This window comes from Cottoperca gobio, chromosome 19, assembly GCF_900634415.1.
Source record: "Cottoperca gobio chromosome 19, fCotGob3.1, whole genome shotgun sequence".
In the NCBI taxonomy this organism is placed as follows: Eukaryota; Metazoa; Chordata; class Actinopteri; order Perciformes; family Bovichtidae; genus Cottoperca; species Cottoperca gobio.
The window spans coordinates 13685695-13711348 of NC_041373.1; the positions used below are offsets into that span (position 1 = coordinate 13685695).

Consider the following 25654-nt stretch of genomic DNA (forward strand, 5'->3'; position numbering starts at 1 on the left):
GCCAACATCCCAGCAGACCTCAGCTACAATTGTTATCCATTCCTCCATCCCTTCTTTGTTTGACAGGGTTGAAGGAGCACAATTGAGAGGATGCCCACACACCCACACACACACACACACACACACACACACACACACACACACACACAAGCTGATACACCAGACTACTTGCACACACGCAATACAATGACACCAACGCACGCAACTACTCGTGGATAGGTCAAAACGCATTTACGGGCATAAAGATGCACACAAGCCTCCATTCACAAGAATAGTGCATGGTATAGTGCAGATAAACACACACACCTGCACACACAGCTCATTATCAAGCCCTTATCCCGCCTCCTGTGCTCTCTAATCATTGCTGTCCTAACTACAGCAAGCTGGGCTGATGCTGATAACAGAAACACACGCATATGCACAAACGCGTACTACCATGCTTGTGGGGACATTGCATTGACTTTCCCTGCAGGCTCACTCTAACTGTAATGTAATAACTCTAACAAGAACCCTAAAACCAACTCTGTGGTCTTAACCCTAAAATAAAAGATTTACTTTGTGGAGATAGAATTTTTGAGGCCGTGTGAACAGGTTTTTGTCTAGGAAAAAGTGATGGATGGATGGATAGATAGAGCGCGCACACACACACACACACACACACACACACACACACACACACACACACGCACACACAGAATGTAGGTTATCGTAAATAAACCCTAACAGGGCTGCAAGAGTGTCCCAGTGTTTCAGCAGTGTGAAGGGACAGACAGAAATATGCGGGTAGTGATAGATGTTGGCAATGATAACTCCTGTCTGTGGGTCTTTCTCTTATAGCCACTGTCATTTGTCTGTTTCACTCATTATGCTTTCCCGCTCTTTAGCCCGTCTCTTTCAGATACGAAAGATACATCATCTTCCCCTCTTGTCATTATTCTTTCCCTCCTCACACCGCTTCTTCTCATTTCTCCCATTCTCTCCTGAAATGCTGCTTCTGTTGTTTCCTTTAATCCTTTTCTTTCTCTGTGTCACCAAACTACAATATCCTCTGCGCCGACTGCCGAGCAGTGCTTTGGTTCTGTCGACCTGCGGCAATGTGTTCTCACAGGAGGGGAGTTTTCCACATGGCAGTCACGTTTGAGCAACTGTATGACATACTGTACTCGGCGTGGGAGGCCAGACAGATAGGCAAACTGAACTAGGTCGGATCTCATTAGCCTACATTAGCAGTCTTTGTTCTTATCGTTATCTTATTTGGGCATATGCTGTATAATTATATTAACATCGATGGTAGCTCCCAACGCATGTTTCAATCAATGTGCAACAGGTCCGTAATGCTCTGAAGCTCAAACAAGTGTACTGAAGGTGCTCTTTGGTAGGAACACAAACGTAAAAAATAAATAAATAGAAAAGGTCCCTTGAACTTATAATGAAAACATAAGTACAGTAATTATCTATGTTGTTAGAATGTCACTATGAAGTAGCCATCTGATTAAAGGCTCTTGAACATTTCAACCTTTCTTGTTTTTTGTGCGACTTCTATGTTCACGCTTTACAGTTTGATTAACCCGTCACGATGTGGCACACTAAACGTCAACATATAAAGTCCTGGTTGTATTCTTCCATTGACAAATCAACAGATTACTGAAATTCTGCTGCATTTCTAGTTTTAACTGAAATCAAGAAGAAACTAGAGAGCATCTTGTGATGGGATCACGCCAGCTGCAATGCAAAAAGGACAAATCTGTAAAAATACAAACCTGTGGTCAACATGTCGAATTGTCCTTGGGCGAGATACTGAACCCCAGAATTGCTCCACATGGCATGGCCAGCTGTTTGTGTGTGTGTGTGTGTGTGTGTGTGTGTTGTGTGTGTGTGTGTGTGTGTGTGAATTACTACAGATGAGCAGGTGGCACTTTGTATGTACAGTAGCCTGTGACTCTGACATGTGTTGTAAAGTGCTTTGAGTGATGGCAAAGATTGGCAAAGCGCTATATAAATGCAGTCCATTTACCATTTACCTCCCTGCTCCACCGCCCTTCCCTCGCCTCCCAGAGGGTTACTAATGACTGTAGGAGTTTGCATTCGGAGAATGTAAAGCGAGAGGTCTTAACTGAGTGCAATAATAACCTTTACAGGCTGGCTGGAGTTCTGTAAGTGACTTCTTCTCCTGCAGTGGCCATTTCTCAGCATTGAAGGCTTACATCTTCATGTCCTTACAATTTCCAGAGCTTGTAGAGACATGCTGGTTGCAATCCAAACCGTTTTCTGATAAGGCAGGTGTCGCAGGTGTTCAGACTCAAAATTAGTTTTTTTCAAACTGTTTTTGTTCTGTTGAGACCAGAACATTAGCGCAGTAGGATGTAGATACAATGCTGTGGTAGTGAGTATTAAATTGTATTACAGATACCAGTGCATGTTGCTGCTGTTTATTATTTCTGCTCAGTACTGTCTGAATAATCAAAATGATTTTTCCCGTACCCTCTGGCACTCTCTTTCTCTATCTAATCCCACATTGCATACTGTCTCCATTCTGCTGTACTGCTTCACACACGACCGATTCATTGTTGCACGCCTTCTTTCTGTCAATCACTCTCTGAGAAATACAGAGAAACTGACTCTCTCTTTTCTGAGTTCAGTCTGCAAGTGTCTCCGCATTCTTTCTTTTCTCTTTTCACGGCCCCTCTTCTCACCTTTTTTTGCTTTACAGTGTTGTCGTAATTGTGAACTGACAGTCAAATGGGTTAGTATCTCTCAAATAGGCTTAACTTTATAGGAGCACTGTTGAAGTGCTAATACATAAAACATGTGCGAAACAGAAACAGAGCGGGGAGGGGAGGGGGGAAAAAAAGGACCAGCAATATAAACAAGGACCTTTGAGAAAAGGAGGGGGTTAGGTGATCTATGGAGACAAAGAAAAGTGCAACAAGAGCAAAACAAAAGAAAAACGGTATGACAGTTAAAGAAAAATGGAGAAATAGAAAATGTTTGTGTAAAGTACACACTGTAGGGTTCACTTAAAACCCTACAAATACTTGGATATCATTGGTCCAGCATATCTGTACGTCTGTAGACTGATACCACCTTCGCCTCACAGTCAAAGCCATGCACGCTCACGCAGACATGTGCGGTAAACGTACATATGAAACTGTTATTTAAAGACTCAAGTCCAATGAATATCAAAAACCCTGGCTTTTACATTTTTGTTGAATTTATCATAATGGATAAAATAATGCACTCCCCACACTGAGGTTGACACCTTTATCCAACTGAATATAAATGATCATTTATAAGACAATTTATAAAATCCTTCAGCTACAATCAGCAGCAATGACTTATGAGTCCAATGATTTCATGTTGTCCATTATGTCACCATAGTGTGTGAGGAGTGGGTGGAAACACATGAAGTAGCAGATGCATGAGTAAGATCATTTCATATTAGTCAGTCCAACATGTGCTTCATAATAAACTAATAAAACAAATCATCTTACAAAACCACTTGACTTTTCTGATCGGATGTCTTCAGGACAAGAAAGTTTGAAAGAATACAAAAAGTTACAAAAATCATTCAATTGGCAGTTTGATCCATCACTTCTAGGGTTAAGGTTTGAAAAGCTCCGACTACTGTTGCCTTTGTGTTGGTGTTATGGATTTAGGATAAACAGAGCGTGTGTACACACTGTAATTGTCCTGGTATATTGTTGATATGCGTCTGAAATAAAGTTAAATTGAATCGGAATTGTTCTTTCATCTGCATTTAAGAAGCTTGAGATGCATAACAACAGACTGCAGTAATGTGCCGCGTCTTTATTCACCTATGTGTGTACATTGAGGAGTTTTTAATGAAACATTTATATAGAGTGTGAGAAGGACTACAAGGTGTGTGTGTGTGTGTGTGTGTGTGTGAGAGTGATGGTAGTGATTCTGCGTTATTACCTTCTGTGTCTCTTGAAACCACCTCATCAATCTCCGTCTCTCTATTCATTATCTTTTGTCCCCTGTTTCTTATCAGACGCTTGACAGTTGCAACCGCGTCTACTAATGACTAATACTTAAGAATAAAAAAAGTGACTACAATGTGTGACAACCATGCTAAAAATAGGGATTCTCATTGAAAGAGACACAACATTGACATTGAATCTGCCTGCTCCAGTCCTTTGGCCATCCTCATTGTCTTTCCTTTAAATTGATCGTTATGTAATCAATTGCTAAATGGCTGAAGCTGAGAAGAAGGAAGAAAGACTCACGAGCCATTGAGTCTCTACAGTTGTTAAAGAGAGCAGTGAGATGAGGCTGGATCTGTCTGACTGCACCAACCCTCCGGCATCTTTTTAGAGTCACGCAAAACAGCAGAAAGGGTTGCATTCATTCTGCCCACAACTCCTATTGTCCAGGCTTAAAAACATTGATACAGTTGGTTTATTATTTTTTCACAAGCATGCAAGACAGCGGATTGATCTGACAGAGAGAGCTGTCCACCTGCTGCGTTTAACATTAGTTCCTATAGTTACCTGTGCTATAGGTGGTATTTATACCTCAATTAGTTTGTGAGCTGCCTTAAGCAGTCTGTTTCCATCTGTCAGGCATCATCCATGTCAAATACCCGCCATGTTTTCTTTTTTAAATGGTGTTTATTGTTTGTTTATGCTTATATAGGCTTATATTAACTTTTTAATACCATTTCCTGTGTTGTATAAAGACGAGTCAAGTGGGTTAAACATGGAAAGGTCATGCGTGTGCAGTGTTTCCCTTATATTGCTTATAGCGTGAGAGCCACTGTTAAAACTTCACCCGATCAATAATATCGACCGATGATTCCTCTGCTCTCGCTCGTCTTCCAACACACAGACACGGAGCGGAGGAAGACGCGGGTAAGGTAAGGTGAAGATAATGTTGTCAGCAGCGGTTGCAGAACGCTTCCGACGGATTCAGTGTTTTTAAAGCTGCTCCGCTTTTTACTCCTGTTATTTCCTTCTGCCAAAGCATTTGTGAAGAACACCAGGAGCAAAGCCAAGTAGTTGAGTTGAGACTAAGTGTGTTAACTGCACGACAAAGCGCCTCAAAACGGCATCACCGATCTGTTTTCACCGAATATTCTCTAATGCAGCCAAAGTGACAAATTCTCTTTTTAAATAAGTGCTGTGAACCAGTCAATCAATTGGTCTCAATACATCTGCAGTATGTGAATGAGAAGATGTCCGTCTACCTGGTTGACTTCTGACTAAGCCTGTTTGTCTCTCAAGCTAGTGGAATATTAAGAGCGTCAGTCTGCCTGTCTGCGTATCTTCTAGTCCAGGGGTCGGCAACCCGCGGCTCCGGAGCCGCATGCGGCTCTTTCATCCCTCTGATGCGGCTCCCTGTGGCTTTTGAAAATAATTAATGAGTATTTAATTAAAATGTATTTTATTTTAGTTTGTTCTTTTTTAAAATGTAATTCTCAATTTGAAGATTATGGTGATCTTGTAACATCTAAATAAAACGTGTTAAAAAATGTTATGTCGCTGTTACGCTGTTACTATGCGTCACGTCAGGTGACGGCATACAGCCCTGATGTGCAGACGCTGTGCGCTGAGGTTCAGGAGCAGAAATCACATTAACCAAGTATGATAAATATTTTAATTGCCTATTATTTTGCACATATTCATATTTTTTCATTGTTCAGTGAAATAGTCCTTTTATTTTTCAGGTTGACAGCTGACTGCACGCGCCAGTAAAAGGATGACGGCACACAGAGAGAGGACGGCATTTTTGGTTTGCTGACTGTGGATAATTTAAGTTCAGCGTTTTTTTTTTCATAAATACAAGAAGGACTCAAATAGACATTGAGTATTTTACTTGAAAGTAACCTTCAACCCAACGTCAACGTCTTTTTTTCGGAGCTCAAAATGTTTTGTTGCATGCAGAAATGTAATTTTGTTTTCTCTGCAGTCGTTCATTGATTTCATAAATGCAACACATTATAGTTTGTTTATACATAGCATAAAGGCAAAAAAAACGTTATATGCAGTGTTATTTCATTTTAAATGTCAAAAGGGTTTTGTGGCTCCCAGTGTTTTCTTTACTGTGGGAAACGGGTCCAAATGGCTCTTTGAGTGGTAAAGGTTGCCGACCCCTGTTCTAGTCCATCTGTGTCTCATCGCTTCTCCATTGCAGTCTTTACCTGCTTCTCGCTACCTGCAGTTCTTTATTTCAATATGTCAGCCTGTCAGCTCATCTGCCACGTTAAAGACTTTACTGCCTGCATGTTGATCCGTCTGTGTGCGCATGTCTCATATCAACTTCACTTGTTTTTCTTTCCCCCTTCAAACTTTTTATTGTAGTTTCTCCCGTGTCCCCCTCCCCTCCTCAGCTTTTCCTTTCTTCCTCTCTTTTTTTACTTTCTCCATCTGAAACTCACACTCCACACCTTTGAATTGCTTCTCTCACTAATTCCTCCCCCCAACATCTTTCTCTATCCGTCTTCTGCTTTCCAGTTCTCCCACATTACCTCTCTCTCTCTCTCTCTTCCTCTCTCTTCCTCTCTCCTCCTCTCTCTCTCTCTCTCTCTCTCTCCTCTCTATCTCTCTCCTCTCTCTCTCTCTCTCTCTCTCTCGTCCTCTCCTCTCTCTCGCTCTCTCCATCTCCCTCCCTCTCTCATCTCACTTCACTCTCTCTCTCTCTCTCTCTCCCTCTCTCCCTCTCTCCCTCTCCCAGCTGCAAGCAATCTTATAAATAACAACGCCATGGTTGTTTGCCATTTGTTTGTCACAGTCGTAACATTGCCAGGAGCGCTCTCTGCGCACTTGCCTGTTTGTGTGCATCAAACAAAACAAGGTAACCTTCAATTGAATTGGTTCGACATATACGGGATTTATAGAGCCACACATCGGACGTGCTTGTTTTGACGTTGAGGGAGGACGCGTTCATCTCATAGTTTAAGTGTTTAAGGGCCTCGGGGACTTTATTCATTTTGGCAGAGAAGACGGTTAATTTGATAGAAGATACTTTACAGCGGATAGATGTTGACTTTATAAACAGACACCAAGACAGGAAGGAAGTAAAAAATGAAAGAGATGAAAAGAGGACGAACATATTTTAAGTCCAAAGGAGAATCACTTACATATACTTTTTAATTAAATGAATTGCTAAGCAGCTTAGACCCCATCCTGCACATTCTATATGAGAGAAGTTTAGATTCCTTTAACTGATCGTCTTTCATAAACGCAAATCAAGTTTGCCCCCAATCACATTCAGTCTCTCAGAGGACTTTACAGGCTCACTGAGCTCCTGAACTTGCTAAAGCTCTCTACAAGTCCCTAAAACAATTCTCAGGCCGGGACATTTAAAGACTGAATTCGAGTCATTTTTTTCCAATTTTGAATATTGAGAGTCTTGATCGTTACCTTTGAAAACAATTAACCAAAATAACATTTATGTATTCAAAGTGTGTAAAAGGAAGTGTCCCGCTAACCTCCAATAGTTTTACTGTTTACGTTAATTAATATAAATAACATAAAGTATAGTACAAATAATAAAAGAAATTAAGAAACGTTAGATTTATTGGTGTGTCAGAAATTGCCTGACTAAATGTGTGTGACTTCAAATGCTTAGCACCAATCAGAAAATGAAAATAAAATCATGAGGTCTATAAAGCAAAGCAATAAACAGCTCTGGATACTGTAGTGAACAGCTGTGTGCATTCTGTGAAAGAAGCGTTGCCTAGGAGAGGCAGACGCAACTACTCTGTCGCTTCCGAGTGCAACGTTAAAGATTAAAGTCTTCTTATCAAAGCCGACTTAAAAACTAATGTTCTTGTTATTTCAGTTACTTTCATGGCAGACAAATGGAGAATGTTGTCTTTCAACAGGGAAAATTGACATTTGATAGTCTTGTCCAGCTGGCTGACGGTGATAAAACAACAACAACCTGTAACCTCCTGCCTGTGATTCTCCAACAGAGCGTGTACCGTATCAGAGCAGAGCACCTGATATCATGGTGCAATGTTTCATCTCCATCTTTGTAATGACGCAAGACAAATAAACATATTGCCATATTTTTTTGATCGCACAATTTCTTGATTAAAAACAAAGCTTTGATGTTTAGAAGTGTTTTGGCACTCTCACCACTCACTAATTAGATTCATTAACAAAGTAACAGGCTGTGAGGCATTTTGACAGCGTGGGGACAGACGCCTACATAAACAGATACACAATCGTTCATGCAAAAACACACACACACACACACACACACACACAGAGCAGACACACGTACATGCACAAGCTAGGGAGGTGAAGGGAGGGGTTTGTAGATTTCAATAATCTTTGAAAAGGCAATATTTTCTTTCTGTTCACTTAACCTCGTGCTGATAATTGCCACTGGGTGCTGATAACTATCCGTGTGTATGTGATACTGACTGCATACTAATTCTGCAGGTGCAAGGGATGCTCCTACAGTGAGAGAAACAGAGAGAGAGAGAGAGAGAGAGGGAGAGAAACTCTGCTCCACACACACTCTACAATGACTTAACACACTTTTTGTTTGTTAACTGTTTTAGTAGATGAGTGAAAATGCACTGAGCAGCGGTGCCTGATCTGATCTGTGTCTGTTTCTCAGCGTGTTCAACTTTAACGCAACACACGTGTGAAGAAAATCTATTTGAAATAACTCTAAAACAACAATACAACCAATAGTGCATACATTGTTCTAATTAGTATGCGATACAGCTTCTTTTATTATTAAATAGGAAGATAAAAATTCATTTAAAAACGGCCTACTATGATATGCAAGTTAAAAGACTGCATAATGTATTGGCACACTTCTCGCTGTGTGCAGTCTGTAAGAATACATTTGGACAACTTTGTTTTGTCCCTGTGCTGCAGCTCTTTGGATTTAACTACAGAAGGTTGAAGTGTTGGCATTTAGCTGTTGTTATTCGATGTACAGTGTAAGAAAATGTAAATGCTTTTATACATATCCCTGAGGGTAGAACACAGGGGCTACAAGTAAAACACTGCTCGACCAATGTGAACACACTTGAAGCGCAGTTTGCTGGAGTCAGAGTGAGCTAAGTTACTCGTGTAATACGGTTAAACAATATATACAAACGCCTTTAAGATTTCACTCTCGTACAGATTACAGTAAACATGTATTCAGCCCTTCAAAATGCAGCTGATAGACTTCTAACGGGAACAAAGAGAACACAGCACATCGCTCTTGTTCTGGCTCAACTTCATTGTTTACTCGCGAAAATAGAGAATTGATTTTTAAATCCCGCTATTTGTTTTTAAAGCCTTAAATGGATTATCTCCAGAATACATAGCTAACCCGCTGACTCCATATTCTGCCCGCAGGTCACTCAGGTCGTCCTCACAACAACTCTTCCCAGTCCCTCACTCATAAAACGCCTCCCGTCCCACATTTAGTCCTGTTCCACCATTGACAATTTAACATTAAATGTAAAAGACGCACTTTTTTTCTGCTGGTTTTTAGTTCAGTCTGAGTGAAGCTGCCTTATAGCTTTACTCAAGTCCCCTCTTAACTTATTTCTAACGTCCTCTTACTGCTTTTTCATCGGCTTTTAATTCTATTTCTCTTAACTTCCTATTTTATTTGCCTCGACTGGAGAGCACTTTAGGACGACTTCGGGGTTGCTTTTTAATGTGCTATATAAATAATTTGACTTGACTTTAAAAATGCCACGAGCTTGATTTGACAACCTCTCAGGAGATTATTTGGGTGGTCTGGCCGTCAGGAGTAAGTATGGGTCGGTGGGGGGTTACATCAACACATGTTAATGCAGTTGAATATTGAGGCCTGAGCAGCGAGTACAAGTTCACTTCTCATGGCTCCATGTTTTCCTCTGTGAAAATGTCAGTTTGCTACCTTTTATCTCCGATACACTGAGATTAGACATGACGAGATTTTATTGTGAAGATTAAACTAAATGCAATGCAATTGTGAATATGTGGAAAAAGGGACTTTTATTTGAAATGTAGTGTTTTAATATTTCCATCGAGTCAGAGAACTTCAAAATGAGCACATAGTTACTTTATACTAACATGCTCTATATATATATATATATATATATATATATATATATATATATATATATATATATATATATATATGTATATATAAATATATATATATATATATATATATATGTATATATAATGGCACATACAAAATGCTTCAAAGTTAGGGTTAGCGTGTTTAAAAACTCATTTTGGATTTAAAAATACATTTTATTTGTTTCCTTCAGTCTTTTTCATTATAGGAATTATTAATACTAATTCAGCCTTGCCCATGGCTAGAGGCCCGTCTGTTGAAACCACACAAAATCATTAAGCAGCATTAGTAAGCTCCTAAAACCACATTGGTACAATGGTTCGCTTTTATTCAATAAAGCCGGGATAATTAATTCAAAGCTGCTACACTGTACTCTGTGTGAGCACAACATGGAATTGAAAGAACAAAAACACTATCTCTCACACACACACACGCAAACACTACAACTCAGGCACAAAAATGTAAAATATAAGCTACACATGCACCCAGGGAGACATGCAAAACACACACACAAAAGACAAATACCCACAGAAAGGGACATCTACAGTGCACGAACACAAAGATGCGCTGATTAACAAATACACACAGATTCTTAAAAAATGCACACTCACATAGACAGACAGACACACACACACACACACACACACACTTAGCTAGAAGCTATGTTACATATTCATAAATGCAGTATTATATGGCTGGCTGACATCTCTCTCTTGCCTCTAACCCTTTTCCTAAAATAGATAGGAGCTTTACTGCGCTCTGTGTGAAAGACAAACCTTGACATCTTGAAATGTTGTCAGTAATAGTAGGAAAATATGTCTCGATTGACACTGAAGTCGAAATTACTCCCAAACAAGCTCATTAGTGCAGAGCTTATGGTGCTTAGTTGTTTGAATAAGAAAGCTGAGAGCAACTGAAATGTAAACTACAGATTACAGATACATTTCTTCTATGAAATCAGCGTCGGGTGAAGCTCGCATGATGCATGAAAGATGACATATCAGCAACGTGCAAGTGAGTTGCATCACAGTAAACGCCTGAAACACAAACTCTGCACATAACACGGTGGAACGCTTTGACGTGTGATGAAGGTGCTAGAGAGAAACAGGAAGAAGTGAAATACAAACGAGTAAATAAAATCTATCAAAGGGACAAAATGTCACAAAAAGCAACGCTTTGTTTTGAGCGGAAACCTCGAGTCAATTAGTCATTTTTCAAACCTAAGGAAAAATATGACGTTTGAAAGCGTCCTCTCCTGAAATGTTTGTCTGAGTCTGATGTCTGCGATATTGTGCCTGACATAACAAGCAAACAAAAAACAATTCAGTCGCTCCGACGTCAATGTCGGGGACAAACAGACGTATGCGGGGGCTAATAAAAAGCAGGATGGCAGGGAGAAAATGTATTAAGGCAAGAAATTAGAAGCTACTGTCATGTGGAAATCCCATATCAAGATAGAGAATGGCAGAAACAGAACAGAGAGGAATGAGCAGAAGAGTAAATAAGATTTTCTTTCCTCTATATATCTAATAAAATATGATATAATACCCAAAGACTGACAGATCAAGATAGAGAAACAGAGATAATAGCTTTAGATTATAGGACAATTTCACATCTGACCTCACGCACGCCCTCTGTCTACCCAGCCAATCACAGAGGAGGAGAAACCTGAGGCGACCCCCATGACCTCATAAAAGCAGCAGCACCAACCTGAACTGGAGTTATAATGATGACTTGAGAGGCAGAGTGTGTCTGCACAAGAGGTATGAGTATCATTTATTAATGTTGGTTGGTTTGCGGTGCGTGACATCTGGGTTTATTGGCACAGACTGAATGAAAATGTGTCGTACGTGTGTGTGTTGTCTTTACAAAAATACGATAGCAATCCTTCACATTTATTGTTGTTTTACAGCTGCTGCTGCGGATGGATATTTACGCAGCTAGACAATGAAGGAAAACTCTTTGTTTTTGCTTTGTTTTGGATGTGAAAGAAAACCATATTAGATACTATTTCTCTTTGACAAATGTTCAGCGTCGAGCCTTTAATGTGTTCGTGTTTTGTAAACAGCGGGGGGGGGGGGGGGGGCATGGTTGCCAAAGCACGCAAAGGAACAAAAAAAAAAAAATGACATGTATTATCCAGGCCACCAACCAAGACCAATGGTGAACACAGAGGAAGTGACCGCCCAGTGTGCCTTTTAATGACTTTTATATCGAGTGTCTGCATCTTGCAATGAATTTCCAGCAGGTGGTGGAAATTGTGCTGTTGCCCCTTAAAGTTGATGCTACTGTACATATTTTGTTTTGACTGGAATTGTGAGATTTCTATTATTAAAACAAACTTGCCAAACTAATTGTTATTCTTTTCTGGAATCTCCTTACACTAAAGCACATCATTAAGAGTTTAAATCAAAACTGGATTAGACAAGAAAACATCATGCTGGTCAGCACCTTTTGTTTTACACTGTGCGTGTGTGCGTGTGTGTGTGTGTGTGTGTGTGTGTGTGTGTGTATGTGTTTGTAGAGTGATCTCAAGAAAAGAGATTTTGCATGGTTGTGTCCCTATAAATGTGTTAAGTGCTCTTTGCTTTAATCCATTTGAGAAAAGTTAATAATTAATAATAGATTCTGTTCTCTGCATCTTCTTCTCCATATTTTAATTACAACTATATTAATGTCATCCATTACTTTGCAAGATGAAAAACAAATCCTATGTCTTAGTCAGGGGAGCAACTGAGTGCCATCGAAAATCTCTGGTGCATTTTTCTTTTTCTTTTGGCTGAGTGTGTGAAATTGAGATAAATGTCCTTCCCTCCGTAGTTCTGCCACAACTGAACTCCTGCAGCAACTAAATGGCTGCATTCTCACATTTAGAAAAGCGAGTATAAAGTCTGACGGAGCGTGCAAACTCAGCTCTGACTTTTATTGGAAATGTACAGCTTCCTTAACGTTCAGATAGCCAGACTTGTCTTCCTTTTGTATCAGAAAAGCCATTCCAGAACCTTTGCATTTAGTAGGCTTCATCAACCAGCAACAAGTATCTACTTATTCTTCCTTACATGGCTGCATGAATACCAAATATGCAAGTAGACGCTCTATATCTAAATGAGATCAATGATGGTTTAAAAGAATGTTTAAATAAATAAAATGCAAATTTGGCAATTAAACATTCATTATGTGAACAGTGAGCATCTCTCTCACGAGCAGAGCGGGGAACAATTCTGCATTAAAGTAATAATTCTTAAAGTTTTCATCATAAAAATCAGATTTTTATAATTTCCCGTAGATATTAAATGTATTTTCATTATTAGTTAGTAGATTGTCAGTGGCAGAGTTCGACATTCTTGCACTGGATTCAAATGTCATGCACATACGCAAGGGATTCGCAGGGAACTCGACACGCACGTACTGGACAAACATTCAGAAGACGGAAGACTTTGAGCATTTTGAAGAGTAAACACATTTGTGACGGTACAAGTATAGTTATAGCAATGCATGAAGAAGACATTAAAAGTTAAGATACACAAGTTGCACATACTCTTCTGTTGAATTTCTGACGGAGTACGCGTACAAACTGCATTTCCTGCCCCCCCGAGGATCCACAAATATGACATTTCAAACAACCCTCTGGTACTTGTATTACTATGATGTTCTTAATGTTATCACCAGTAGCAGCAGGTGTTGCCACATCAACCCAAACTGAAATTCTAAGGGTTATAACTTTTTTTTTAAATAGCATGAATTGTGTGTGTGTGTGTGTGTGTGTGTGTGTGTGTGCGTACCTGTATTCTTCCTGAGTGAACACGGGAATGACGGAGGGCTGCAGGACTGTGATCTCTACTAGAGTTGTGTTCTCCTTTACTGGCTCACCATCATCACAGGCCACCACCACCAGCTGTCAAACACACACACACACACACACACACACACACACACACACACACACACACACACACACATACACACACACACACACACACACACACACACAGTTCATTAGATACCCACATACAATATGACAGTCTAGTGTTGCTTTTGGTTTATGCTGCCTAACATCAGTTCGCACCATTTCACAGTCTGCTGACGGCGGAGGCATCTGGATAAATTGATGCAGCTAATGCATGACATGCTGATAATAAACCAAACTACATATTTTTTGTTGCCCGCATTCTAAAAGCACAACATTTGCAAGGGAATTAGGGAACAGGATGAGAGTGCATCCCACTGGTGTGCTTCTTTCCTCCTGCTTAGCCTTTCTTCTTCATTTATTTAGGGAGTAACTACTGTTAACTGGACCCAGAGGATTCATAATGAGGGCCAAACTTAAATATCAAGACGTTGAAATATGTTCTTTCCTCCATCTTATTTAGCCAGGAAGTAGTTACTGATACCGCATTGCCCTTCATTACATTCATACACACTTAACTGCGAGAAACCGCGTTGGAACATTTCTCAGTAGCACAATGACTTCATTTCAACTGCACTGAAGACGTCGGTTGCTTTTTACAAACCTAGCTATGGACACTTGCTTATGTATGCCAAGCTGCTCCTAAAATGTTTTTGGGAAAATGGCTAAAGCAGTGGTGCAATTATAATGTGAGGCAAGGAAAGTAGGTAGACATTTGCTCCATATCAATGAGATTTCCTCTGTGAGATGTGTCCTTGTAAGAATGATACTTCAGTTTATCCGACTCATAATCCCAGAATTGTACACAGTGTTGGACTGATTCATTTTCTTTGAGTTATTGGGAGCAAACGAGGTAGTATTAGTCCCCTGAGTGACATCTTCGGAGGACGCTGAATCCTTGTTGTGTTAATTAAAGTCCAATGAAAAGATGAAATTAGAATGGCCCAAAGCCCCATTGATGAGTGCAGCTGGGAAGAGGCAATTTTGAAACTAATAAACTATTGCAGTATACTTTGTACAGTGAATAGGGATTATGTACAAAGGCACCTTTATGTACACAATTGCTACAAATAAAATGTTAGAGGGATGATCAAATTTATTTTATGACTCAATTCATGTGATTTTGTCCCAATCCTCCACCTACTAAATCCCAAAAACATTCAACAACTAACTAAAAAACAGGAACGCATGAGATACATCTTCTCCAGTAAGTCTCTATTGGACACCAGCCCCGGTGCCAGTGTTTACAGTTTGAATAGATCAATCTGATTGATTGGGAATCACATTAAGTGATGCTGAATACTGTATTTACATTGTGAGGCTGAGTGGACTCACTGCGGCATGCTTATATTTAATACTCTCAACACATTAAGTTAATATCTTTGTTGTGGGAGAATACTTTTACTGCCGTTTCACTCCATCACAGATGTGCATGTTTTAGAACATCTTTAATGCAAATGTAAAACAAGAACAACATTTGGTGTTCGTGTCCAGTCAAGCAAATGCAACTGAGACACAAACACCTTTTATAGAGTGATGCATACAACCGGGGCTAACAATCTTTTCTGTGTGTCTTTAATATACAGCAATGTCTACTTACGACTAGGGCTGCATAATATATCGGGGTCTTTTTGACTGCACTCAGGGATTTCTTTTAACTAGTTCAAAGATCGGCAGAAAACTGCACTTTAAAATGCAACTATCATTCTCTCAACAATCAATTTGTTGTATTTTATCAGCATACTGATAGCAGCAGAATGGTAGAACCTTATATCTGTATATTTATCGCAAGTAATATCATTATTAGGATATTTACCGCATATTTTTCCTCATATTTTACAGCCTACAGCCTTGAGTTGCAATTCAATGAAATAGTTTTTTTCCCTTTTAATACATTTTAATATATTGATATTGCCATCCCTATAACCCTGCTGCTACAAAAAAAAGATCAAAAGGTCACAAAAATAAGCAGCTTTATGTCAAATAATTAGTTTTATTCTTATTTATTCTCCAGGAAATCTTCCCACATGCTATGACGTTAATCATGTGACCCCTAGTGGGTGTCCTGACCACAGTGTACATTATGGATTACTGTTGAACTGTAAGTTAAATTGTGTGTGTGTGTGCAAACTTACACTGAACTTGAGGTTGGGCTCCTCGTTGAGGTTGACTCTTGTTACCACATGTCCCGTCCGTTCCTCTACATCAAATATACTGGCAGAGTATGGATAAGCCTCCTGGTTCACTTTATAGCGCACTACACCTGCCGGGGTACCCTGTGAAGAGAACAAGTACACTTAGGATGATGAATGTGGCATCAGGATGAAATACATCATGCATGCTTCCTGGAATACTGCCACTCTTACAGACTGTTTGCAATGTAGCATCACATCCAAGCAAAGTGTGGTGATGAATGTTTTGAGTATTTCATCTCCAAAGCAATTACTTTGAGCCTAAATGTCACACTGTGTCTCTGTCATATGAAGCATTTATGAAACACATCACCACTTGGGACCTATGAGCACCACGTTGTGGCGCTGTAATGATCAGGAATTCACCGCTCATTACTAATTTGACTCAAAAATAATTCCATTATTTTATACAATACAGTATTGCATCTATCTAATCTATTATCAAACGTTTTAACAGTGTGTTTGATTGTCTGAGGGACAACCTGGACTAGTCACATGCTGCCATTAAAATCAACTGTTTGCTTATTCTCCCCTTTTTCTCAGCATCTTAGTCATGATGACTTTGATTGCTTTATCTTGATTAAGGCTCTGAATCTGATAACAATGACTAAGCGGTTACCAGACCAGGGTCTCATGTCGCATCAACACCACGTATCCAAGGTAAACAGAAAGGCTTCCAGGGTCATATTTCAAAAATACTTTTTTTTACCACAACATCATTCAAAGACTCCGTGTGACAGTGTCAGCATCATGTTACAACAGTCTCTAGACACTGCATTGAAAACAAAGTGTAATATATATATATATTTATACATTGCACTTAGACCCTACTATGAACATTTTACAACCTTTTAAACCTGGAGTTAAGTGCACCAAACTATCTAATGGCTCACAATGGGACTCTTAAGTGAGCTAACTTTCTTTTTAGCGCAAGCAAAATAAAGCAGCCTATATTACAAAGAGGTTTAAAGTTAAAAGCCCAAGTAAAGTAGCACTAAGCGTTACACTGGGGTCAAAAAACAGCTCCACTGGAGCAAGAAGTGCAAACACATTCAAAACACGCACACACGGGAGACAAGCATCATTATCTCGCATCATTCTCATACACAATTTGAGGAGCAGACTGTGAAAAACAGTTTGATTGAATAGCAGCAGCTTGAAATTCTCACCGCAGGGTCGGAGTCATTGGCCATCACTGTGGTTACGATGGTTCCCTTGACAGCATTAGGGGCGACCAGGCCTCGGTACACTGACTGACTGAAGACCGGAGAAAAGTCATTCATGTCCTGGAGAGAGATGAACACACACAGACTATGGCTTCACGATTGTAAACATACAGTACACCGAGCTGTTCTGCTTTCCAGTAATGTTTTTATGCTTTTAATACTAATGATGTGCAAACTGACTTACAGTAACGACATCTAATCCAGGTAACAAAACCCTTGAATGTACAACCTAATGTTAATGTTAACATAGGTTTAAAGCTTCGTTTTATCGTAGCTTGGATTTGGAAAATGTATCTGTGAGTAGAATAAATGGGACACTGGCAGGGCGGAAAACTTTTCTTCTTTTAACTCACAGAAGGTTTGCGCTGCACTAGAAAGCAGCAGGAGGTTTGAATGTGAGGATACCACAGAAAAAGTGCTTTTGTGATCTTCCCTCAGGCAAAATGTGGTCTTATGGCTTGTGAAACTTCCACAGTTCAAGCAAACATAAGTAAACAAAGATGAAAGAGTGAAAGGGAAATACATTGGCAGCTATATTGCTTATTGCCATAGCTATATATATATATATATATATATATATATATATATATATATATAACTATAAAGTTTGGGATTTCAGACCTTTTCCAACAAGAGATTAATGTACTATAGCTTTTGCGCAACTGTAAATGTGCTGATGTATGCAAAAAACACTGGCCAGGAATGTAAGCATAAACACACCCACACACACACTCACCATGATTCTGACAGTAACTGAGGCAAGTCCAGGACGCATGGTTCCCTCTGTGTCTGTGGCCTCTACTGTGAACGTGTATGTGGGTTCTGAAACAGTCTCGTAGTCCAGAACTTTGCGAACAGACAGCTCTCCTGTCACCGGGTCGATGTGGAAAATCCGACCGATCTCCTGATCCGAGCCTTCAGTTCTGATTTTATATGTGAGGTTGGAGCCGAGGTCAGCGTCTATTGCCTACAGAGAAAGAGAAAATAAAGTAATATCATCTTTCACCTTGAGAATTTCTGGCAAGAATTAATTCTTTATATTTGTGAGAAGGACACGGATCTACTGTAACAGACTGTGGTATATTTATTAGTTTTTATTAGATGTTTATTATTTATTGGACTAGTACGTTTGATACATCTGTGGAAGTGACTTTTATTATTAAAGAGGGAGAAGCTTTATTTGTATATATTCCTGTAAACTCAGTGTGTCTTTAAGTCTAGTGCTGGATAGAATGTAAACAGAAACCAAAATGGTCATTATAAAGAAGATGTAAAGTAGGTAAACAAGTGTGACTATGCCCATAAGTGCTATTGACTGCACTCAGTAACTGAAGGATTTAAAGAATGATGTCCCACTCACTACGAATGATGGTCACTTTGCACTTGGAAACAAGCTTGCTGGTGGACAAATTATGTCATGTAGTTTTGTTAAAAACATTTTTTGGCATTAATGCAATACATTTCATTATTATGAAGCTAAAAGCGGTTAACACATTGGCCTCGGACGATTTATTGGTTGCAAAAAAGGGCTAATTTGCACACTAGAACCACCATTTATAAGATATTAACATCATGCATATAACACTTTGCAATCAACTACTGAAAGTCTTGCATCACTCACCTTTAACTGTAATATGACTGTATCTTTGGGGCTGTTCTCTGGTAGGCTGACATTGTAAGTTTGTTGGGTGAATATGGGTCTGTTGTCGTCTACATCCAGCACGGTGACGGACAGTGTTAATCTGGATCGCCGAGGGTCCACTGCGCCATCCCACGCTTCAACGATCAGAAAGTAGTGACTTTTCACCTTGAAGATGACGGAGAATCGCGGTCAGACATCAAGACTACAGCTACAAAAAAATATTTTGTAGCTGTCATTTTAGCCATTGTTTACCGCTTTCTTTGTTGTTGTATTGCAATCAATAACTATGACACGTCAGGTAAAATCTAAACGTTGCGCTGACCTCTCTGTCCAGGGGCATCGTAGTTCGGATCGCTCCAGTGGAATTGATGGAAAACAGCTTCTGGTGGTTGACGAGCCGATAATGGACTTGACCGCTCGCCCCCAGATCTGGGTCTGTCGCCTGAATACACACACACACACACACACACACACACACACACACAGAAATGACTCAAGCAATAAGAAAGGAGGACTGAAGGTTTAAACCATCCATTTGGAAATGCACGCAATTCATCTGCCTTTGAAGCAAATCATTCTTTTAATTAAAAAGGAACTTCCTCGCGAGCTAGATGTGTGTTAAATGATGCTAAATGAAGTGTGCGTATGTCTGTGAATGTAAAGGTAAAACACTTAACCTCTCTCAATCTTGTTAACATTTACAAAGCTTCTCTTCTGGATTAAAGAGAAACATATTTGCAAGTGGGTGAGTGAATATGAGTGTCTGTGTGAGAGGGAGGGACACTGGGAAATAACTCTCTCTCTCTCTCTCTCTCTCCGTCTCACATCTTCCCTGGTGTCAGCTATCAGTCTTTCCTTTTTTCCCCTTATTGCAACTTGTCCAGAGCAATTAAACTTATTCTCCACAAGTATAAAAGTAGTAGCAAATGTTACAGACTTAATGAGACAGTGGGTTTCAATTTTCACTTGGGTGGGGAAAAAAAAGTAGCACTTCTTCCCTTTGTTGCACTTCTTTTCATCTGAACAGTATAAACTCTGACTCCGTCTCCACATCATCTCTTTCAACTAATAAAATAAGGTGTTGAGGGGGTGACAAATTGCTAGCCGGTGTTCCTTTCACTCTATCTGAGTGTTCATCCTGTACAATCAGCATTCTGACGGTATTAAAATAGATGAGACCCGAGCAGAGGAGAGCAGAACAGAGAAAATATTAACACGGCTTGTGCGGCGCTGAGGACTGCTTACGTTGCTTTCTGACTCTAAAAGTCCCCAAAAGAAAAATATAAGTGTTGAAAATAATTGCTTCAAACCTGTTCTTATGGCTATAGTAAGAAAACTGTGGGTTTAATGTTATCAGTCAGAGCTTGAGCAGTCAGAACTTAGCATAACAAAATTGGTCAGGGCGAGGATTAATTTAAAGTTGAATCAATGTTAAAAACACTTTGTCAGCAGAAATCAGGACGATAAATTATCTTCTGACTCAAGATATTGCAATGACAACACAGCGGTGCTTCGAGCAGCAGTATGCTAACATGCTCATTCCTAGCAGGTATTATGTTTACCACACTAACCAACTTAGTTTAGCATGTTAGCATGTTAGCATTCTAACATCCGCCAATTAGCATTAAAAGGTACAGTTGACGCTGAAGGGAATAAGTTTTGCAGGAATTTGATAATTAATCAAAGTAAGTAAAACGTTTAAAGTGACCTGTTGATGGCGCTAGAAGTTAAAAGTTAAGATATCTCCAAAGTTTTTAGGAATCATCCTAATGGGGATTGTGAATGTTTGTTCAAAAATGTCATGGTGATCCGTCCAATATCTGTCAAGATATTTCCCTCTGGTCTAAAGTGTATAAATAGTAACTTTAGAAGCAGTGTAAAAATTGTCAGTTTAATATGTTCATCTAACCCGCAGTACTCAATCCAGATTTAAATTCCATTTTACTGGCTGTACGGTGCCACTTCTCGCTGTTGCAGTGACCCAGTTTTACTCGTTTCCCCAATTTCGGATGACTTAAGTTTCATCATATGGACAGAGCCAGGCTAGCTGTTTACCTGCTCCTTATGCTAAGCTAAGCTAACCGGCAGCTGGCTGAAGCCTTATACTTCACTGTGACATAACAACAGTGGTATCAAGCTTCTCAACAAACTCCAAGCAAGAAAGTGAATAAAGTATTTAGAGTATTCAGGCTCCGTGCCTGTTTGTCACATGTGCTTTCACGCATATTTCAAAAAAGGCAAAAATAGCGTAAAAGGACACCCAAATCTAACACAGCCATTGCCATGTGTCATTCTCACAAATCACTTTCCTGAAGTTTTGACATGAAAGATTTATCCCTGTGATGTCAGCCAACTGAACTGGTTGAGAGAAAACTGGAATAAAGATAAATGGAAAGCAATTTCTTTTCCTGCCTATGTAAATTATGAAAAGGGCAGATATTTGATATCTGACAGGGAAACATTATTGTCCATAAAAACCTTCCTTCAAACTGTCACTAGTAAAGTTGTCATAGCATTGCATTTTAGACACCAGATCAAATCTTTTAAAAATATTGTGCTAGCTCGATCGCCTTGATGTCAAACATATTGATTTCTGCAGTTCCTGGAGTTGGGTGCTGTGCACGAGTGTGACTTCCTCTCTATCCTTCCTTGTCTAATCTCTCTTTCTCTTGTGTCTCTTGTGTCCCTCCCTTACTGTCTTACTCACAGTTCTCATAGTATAATTACATTGAGGCACAATAGAATTAATGTCTCAGCTGCCTTACATCTGCTGTTTTTCTACACACACCCTGACAAAAAAAAGCAGTTTAAAGCCTACACTCTATCGCTACTATCTTAAGCTCTGCCTCTCGTGTTCAGGTGCTCATATCTCTTCTCTTCCAATTTCCTCCTTTTTTTTTTTTATTAGATTCTCTTTTTTTATCACTTTCTCACCTCCACCTCTAATTTCATTCCTGGATAAAGCGATAGAAGCACATGCAACTGAAACTAAATTACTGAATTTTTTTCAAATCTGTCTCGGAGCACATTTCCTTTGCTGTACCAATACAGCATAGAGCCGGGTATTATAACAGTGTGGGAGTCTACTCTCAGTAAGCGTACAGACAAGCCATCACTCACTCTTTTGTGTGTGTGTGTGTGTGTGTGTGTGTGTGTGTGTGTGTGTGTGTGTGTGTTTTATTGCTTCTGTTATTTCTTCTTTTCAACTCTGTTCCCCATCAGGAAATATTTTTGCTGTACTTCATGTCAACAGTTTGGTGTAGTGTCACGTTTCTGCAAGAGGAACACATCTATACACGTACAAATGACACACATGAACCCTACCTGTATTTGTATTTGAACCTGAAAAGGGGTGTCAAGATAAATCTGAGCGTTTGCGTGAAGATAAACATGATGGTAATGCAAAAATATATATTTCTGCTACACAAAATTGCATTTATTTTTCAGGCTCTCCACAAATTGTTGCATGTTTTTTTACTCTTTGGTTAAAGTGATCAGTTTAGTTACTATTGTTGAGAAGTTGCAAGTCTCGGTAACACTTTATAATGAGCATCATTAAAAAATGGTGAATTGATCATTAATTGACCTTTAATTTATAGAAATGTTACTGAAATAATGAAATGATAATTAATAATGTTTACCAATTATATATATATATATATATATATATATATATATATATATACACACAGACTCTAATTATACAATACATTTATTAGTAATACACCATTTTACATACTATATAAAGTATTTATTAATGATTACCAAAAGATTGATAAACTTTTAAGAAATAATTTCATCAATTTATTTTGTCACAGGGCAAAAGTATTGGAATAAAATAAAGAGCCTTCCACTGTAAATGTTGATACGTTAACATAAAACATTTATCGGTGGTAAATGAAAACATGGTTTGCCACTATGAGTATAAAGAGAATAAACAGTATGAAGAGAGATCGATATAGGCTGTGATGCAGCCTCGTCCACTGTTTCTCCAGGTTCGACATTGTCAACATTACAGAACATAATTAAAATCACTTCAGGAGTTTTTGCTTCTATTTTGTCGGCCACTATATCATGCAAATGAAGTGCTCACCTTTCTTGATTATTTTTGACCTACTATAATAATGGATGCATCTTTGATGGTCATTTGACATCTTTCTGCATTCACCCAGTCTTTCCATTTTATAATCTATTTTTCATCTCTTTAAAAAAGAAACAATGTCCTAAACTCATGAAAGTCAGATTAAGAATGCAGCCTCACTCCCCTCTCTCTCTCACCCCCATTACCTCTCCCCAGTGTATTTCCACCATTTCTCTCTGCCACCCATGCGTATCTCACTTCTTCACCTCTTTCTATTGCTCTCTACCGCACCAGCATCAGCACACCAAGGTCAGGTCCATTCATTCTTCCAGAAATCTGTTTAATACCTACAGGTAGGGGGACCTGGTTTGGAATGACGCCCAGAGCCGTGCCTTGCACAGCCCGCTGAGGGATCACGCCGTCTGTTTTGATTTGGAAAATATCCGAGGGTCTATGAGAGGGAGGAAGTTCAGGATTGGAATACTTTCAAGTGCCCTCTCTTAAAGATTAGGGTGGGACTTTGGATGTTGAATTTGGAACATGTCCAAAAGGAGTGCAAGAAGTAAAATAACACCGGTGAAATGTGTAATGCTTTGCATGAACGGTTGGGTTTATGAGGTTGGAATAGTGCCACATTGTACAAATAAGAAAAAAAAGGTATTGAGCTTTTAACGGTGGAACCTGTTAAAAGTAAGACTCAAAGTCCTAGAGATGGCTGTTCAAGGGCCATATATTTATCTCAGGAGTAGTCCTATTGTTCAAGCAAAGAAGCATGATTAACATTTAGAACCTGGCAAAGTGTCAGACTGATTAAAGACCCCCTGACACCGGTGTACAAAGGCTATGAATTAACCAACCGAGGGAGCATCTTTAAAGATCAGAGCCTATCAAGGTGTCCGATTTACCCATGACCCCTGTCTGAGGAACACACGAGTCAGTTATTAGGCGTGGAAGGAGTCCAGGAGTCTTTGTGGTAAGTGGAGACGAGGGTGTGGACGCAGGTGAAATCCCACAGTGCTGAGAAAAGATCACGTTACTTATACATGTGCTATACGTGTTTTTTTTTACATTATAGTATATTTCTTGCAGACTTCTATTTATTTAGTCTTTGCGATATACAGTAAAAGATAAAACATACTGGAATCACTTTACCTTACATTTATGTTAAGAAGTAAATATGTGTATTGCATGTGTATAAGGTAATCATAAATGATAAAGTCTCCCAGAATAAATAAATAAAATAAAATAGCAACATTGTGTGATTCTGTTCTTTCTTACGTGATAATATTGTTTTTAAATCAGGCTCTATGTTTCACTTCTCTACCATGACAGAAAGCTAAACAGCTTTTCAACTTACTTATTTGAGGATATTCACGATTATCCATAAAATAGAAATTCACCACGATCAAGTTATTGAGTGTTTTTTTTATTTGCGATCCGCGATTAAATCCTATATTGTCCCTAATATACAATTACATTTATGTTTGTCCTTGATGAACCGCTATTTCCACACAGACAATCGGATTGAAGAGTGGGAATTGCGATTTTAAAGAAACATAAAAAAATGAATTAGGTTTAATATTCTGCAGTTCTACGTTTCATTTTCCTGGGAACGAGGGAGTGAATCATTTCTACAAAGTAATAGTTAAAATAGGGAGAAAAATATTGAACCCAGATAGACACGGTCCTCACACACCATTCTCTCAACTCCAGGTATCCTGTACACCTACAAACACGCACACACGCACACACAAACACATGCATGCACGCACACACAGTCCTCCAAGTATAGCACTAATTACATAGCTACCTAGGTTTACAGAGTTACGTTAGTGATCACTGTTCCCCATTGTAAAAGATTATAAGAGCAGAATTTAATTAGAGCCTCTTTAATCTTTTTGTGCTGCATGTGTGTCTGAACGTGTGGTAAGAGGCTGCAAAGGGGAAGACAAAGAAATGTAGAGGAGTCCTATGAGGTTAAAAGTGTCTTTCTCTTAAGGTCCTTATATACAAAAAGAGTTGTGTGAAATGTGTGTTCAAACAAGTCCATCTACACCACAAGAGAAATAACCGAGACAAGTGCAATCTATTGACACAATGAGATCAAATGTAATCTAAATTGGATTTTTTTTCTTCATGACACATCATTATATCAAAGGATTAGTGCAAGAAAAAGCACAAATAAAGCTAAAAAACAAATACACAGCCGTGAATGTGCGCTTAATGAACACATTAGCAGACAAACACGTGGTCTCATATAAACATTTGTAAAAACTACATATAGTGAGGACATCAAAATGTAATTAAGAACACGTAGTGAGTAGCAAGGTGAGGGGAGGCTGTGTGCTGCTTGTGTAAGTGTATGTGTGTGTGTGTGTGTGCATCTTCTTACCTTGACCTGTCCAACGTAGGCGTTATCCTGCTCCTCGATGACTGTGAGGTTTACTGGCAGTGAAGAATCGAACAGCGGGTCGTTGTCATTAACATCTGTCACCACAATGTTCACCGTTGCAGTGGAGGTCTACACACACACAAACACACACATTGGTGTTACGACTC

The 25654-nt window shown here is 39.2% G+C and overlaps 1 protein-coding gene across 1 annotated transcript in view; it reads right to left on the reverse strand.

Annotated features, from left to right (window-relative positions):
• The window catches only part of LOC115024859 (protocadherin-15-like), a 111682-nt gene that overhangs the window by 37778 nt on the left and 48250 nt on the right, over positions 1–25654 (reverse strand). The window contains exons 13-19 of the mRNA XM_029456720.1: positions 25488–25616; positions 19337–19456; positions 18994–19179; positions 18109–18339; positions 17316–17432; positions 16090–16230; positions 13830–13942 (exon numbers count right to left, since the gene is read on the reverse strand). Coding sequence (XP_029312580.1) covers positions 13830–13942; positions 16090–16230; positions 17316–17432; positions 18109–18339; positions 18994–19179; positions 19337–19456; positions 25488–25616 — 1037 coding nt within the window. The remainder of the gene's footprint in view (positions 1–13829; positions 13943–16089; positions 16231–17315; positions 17433–18108; positions 18340–18993; positions 19180–19336; positions 19457–25487; positions 25617–25654) is intronic.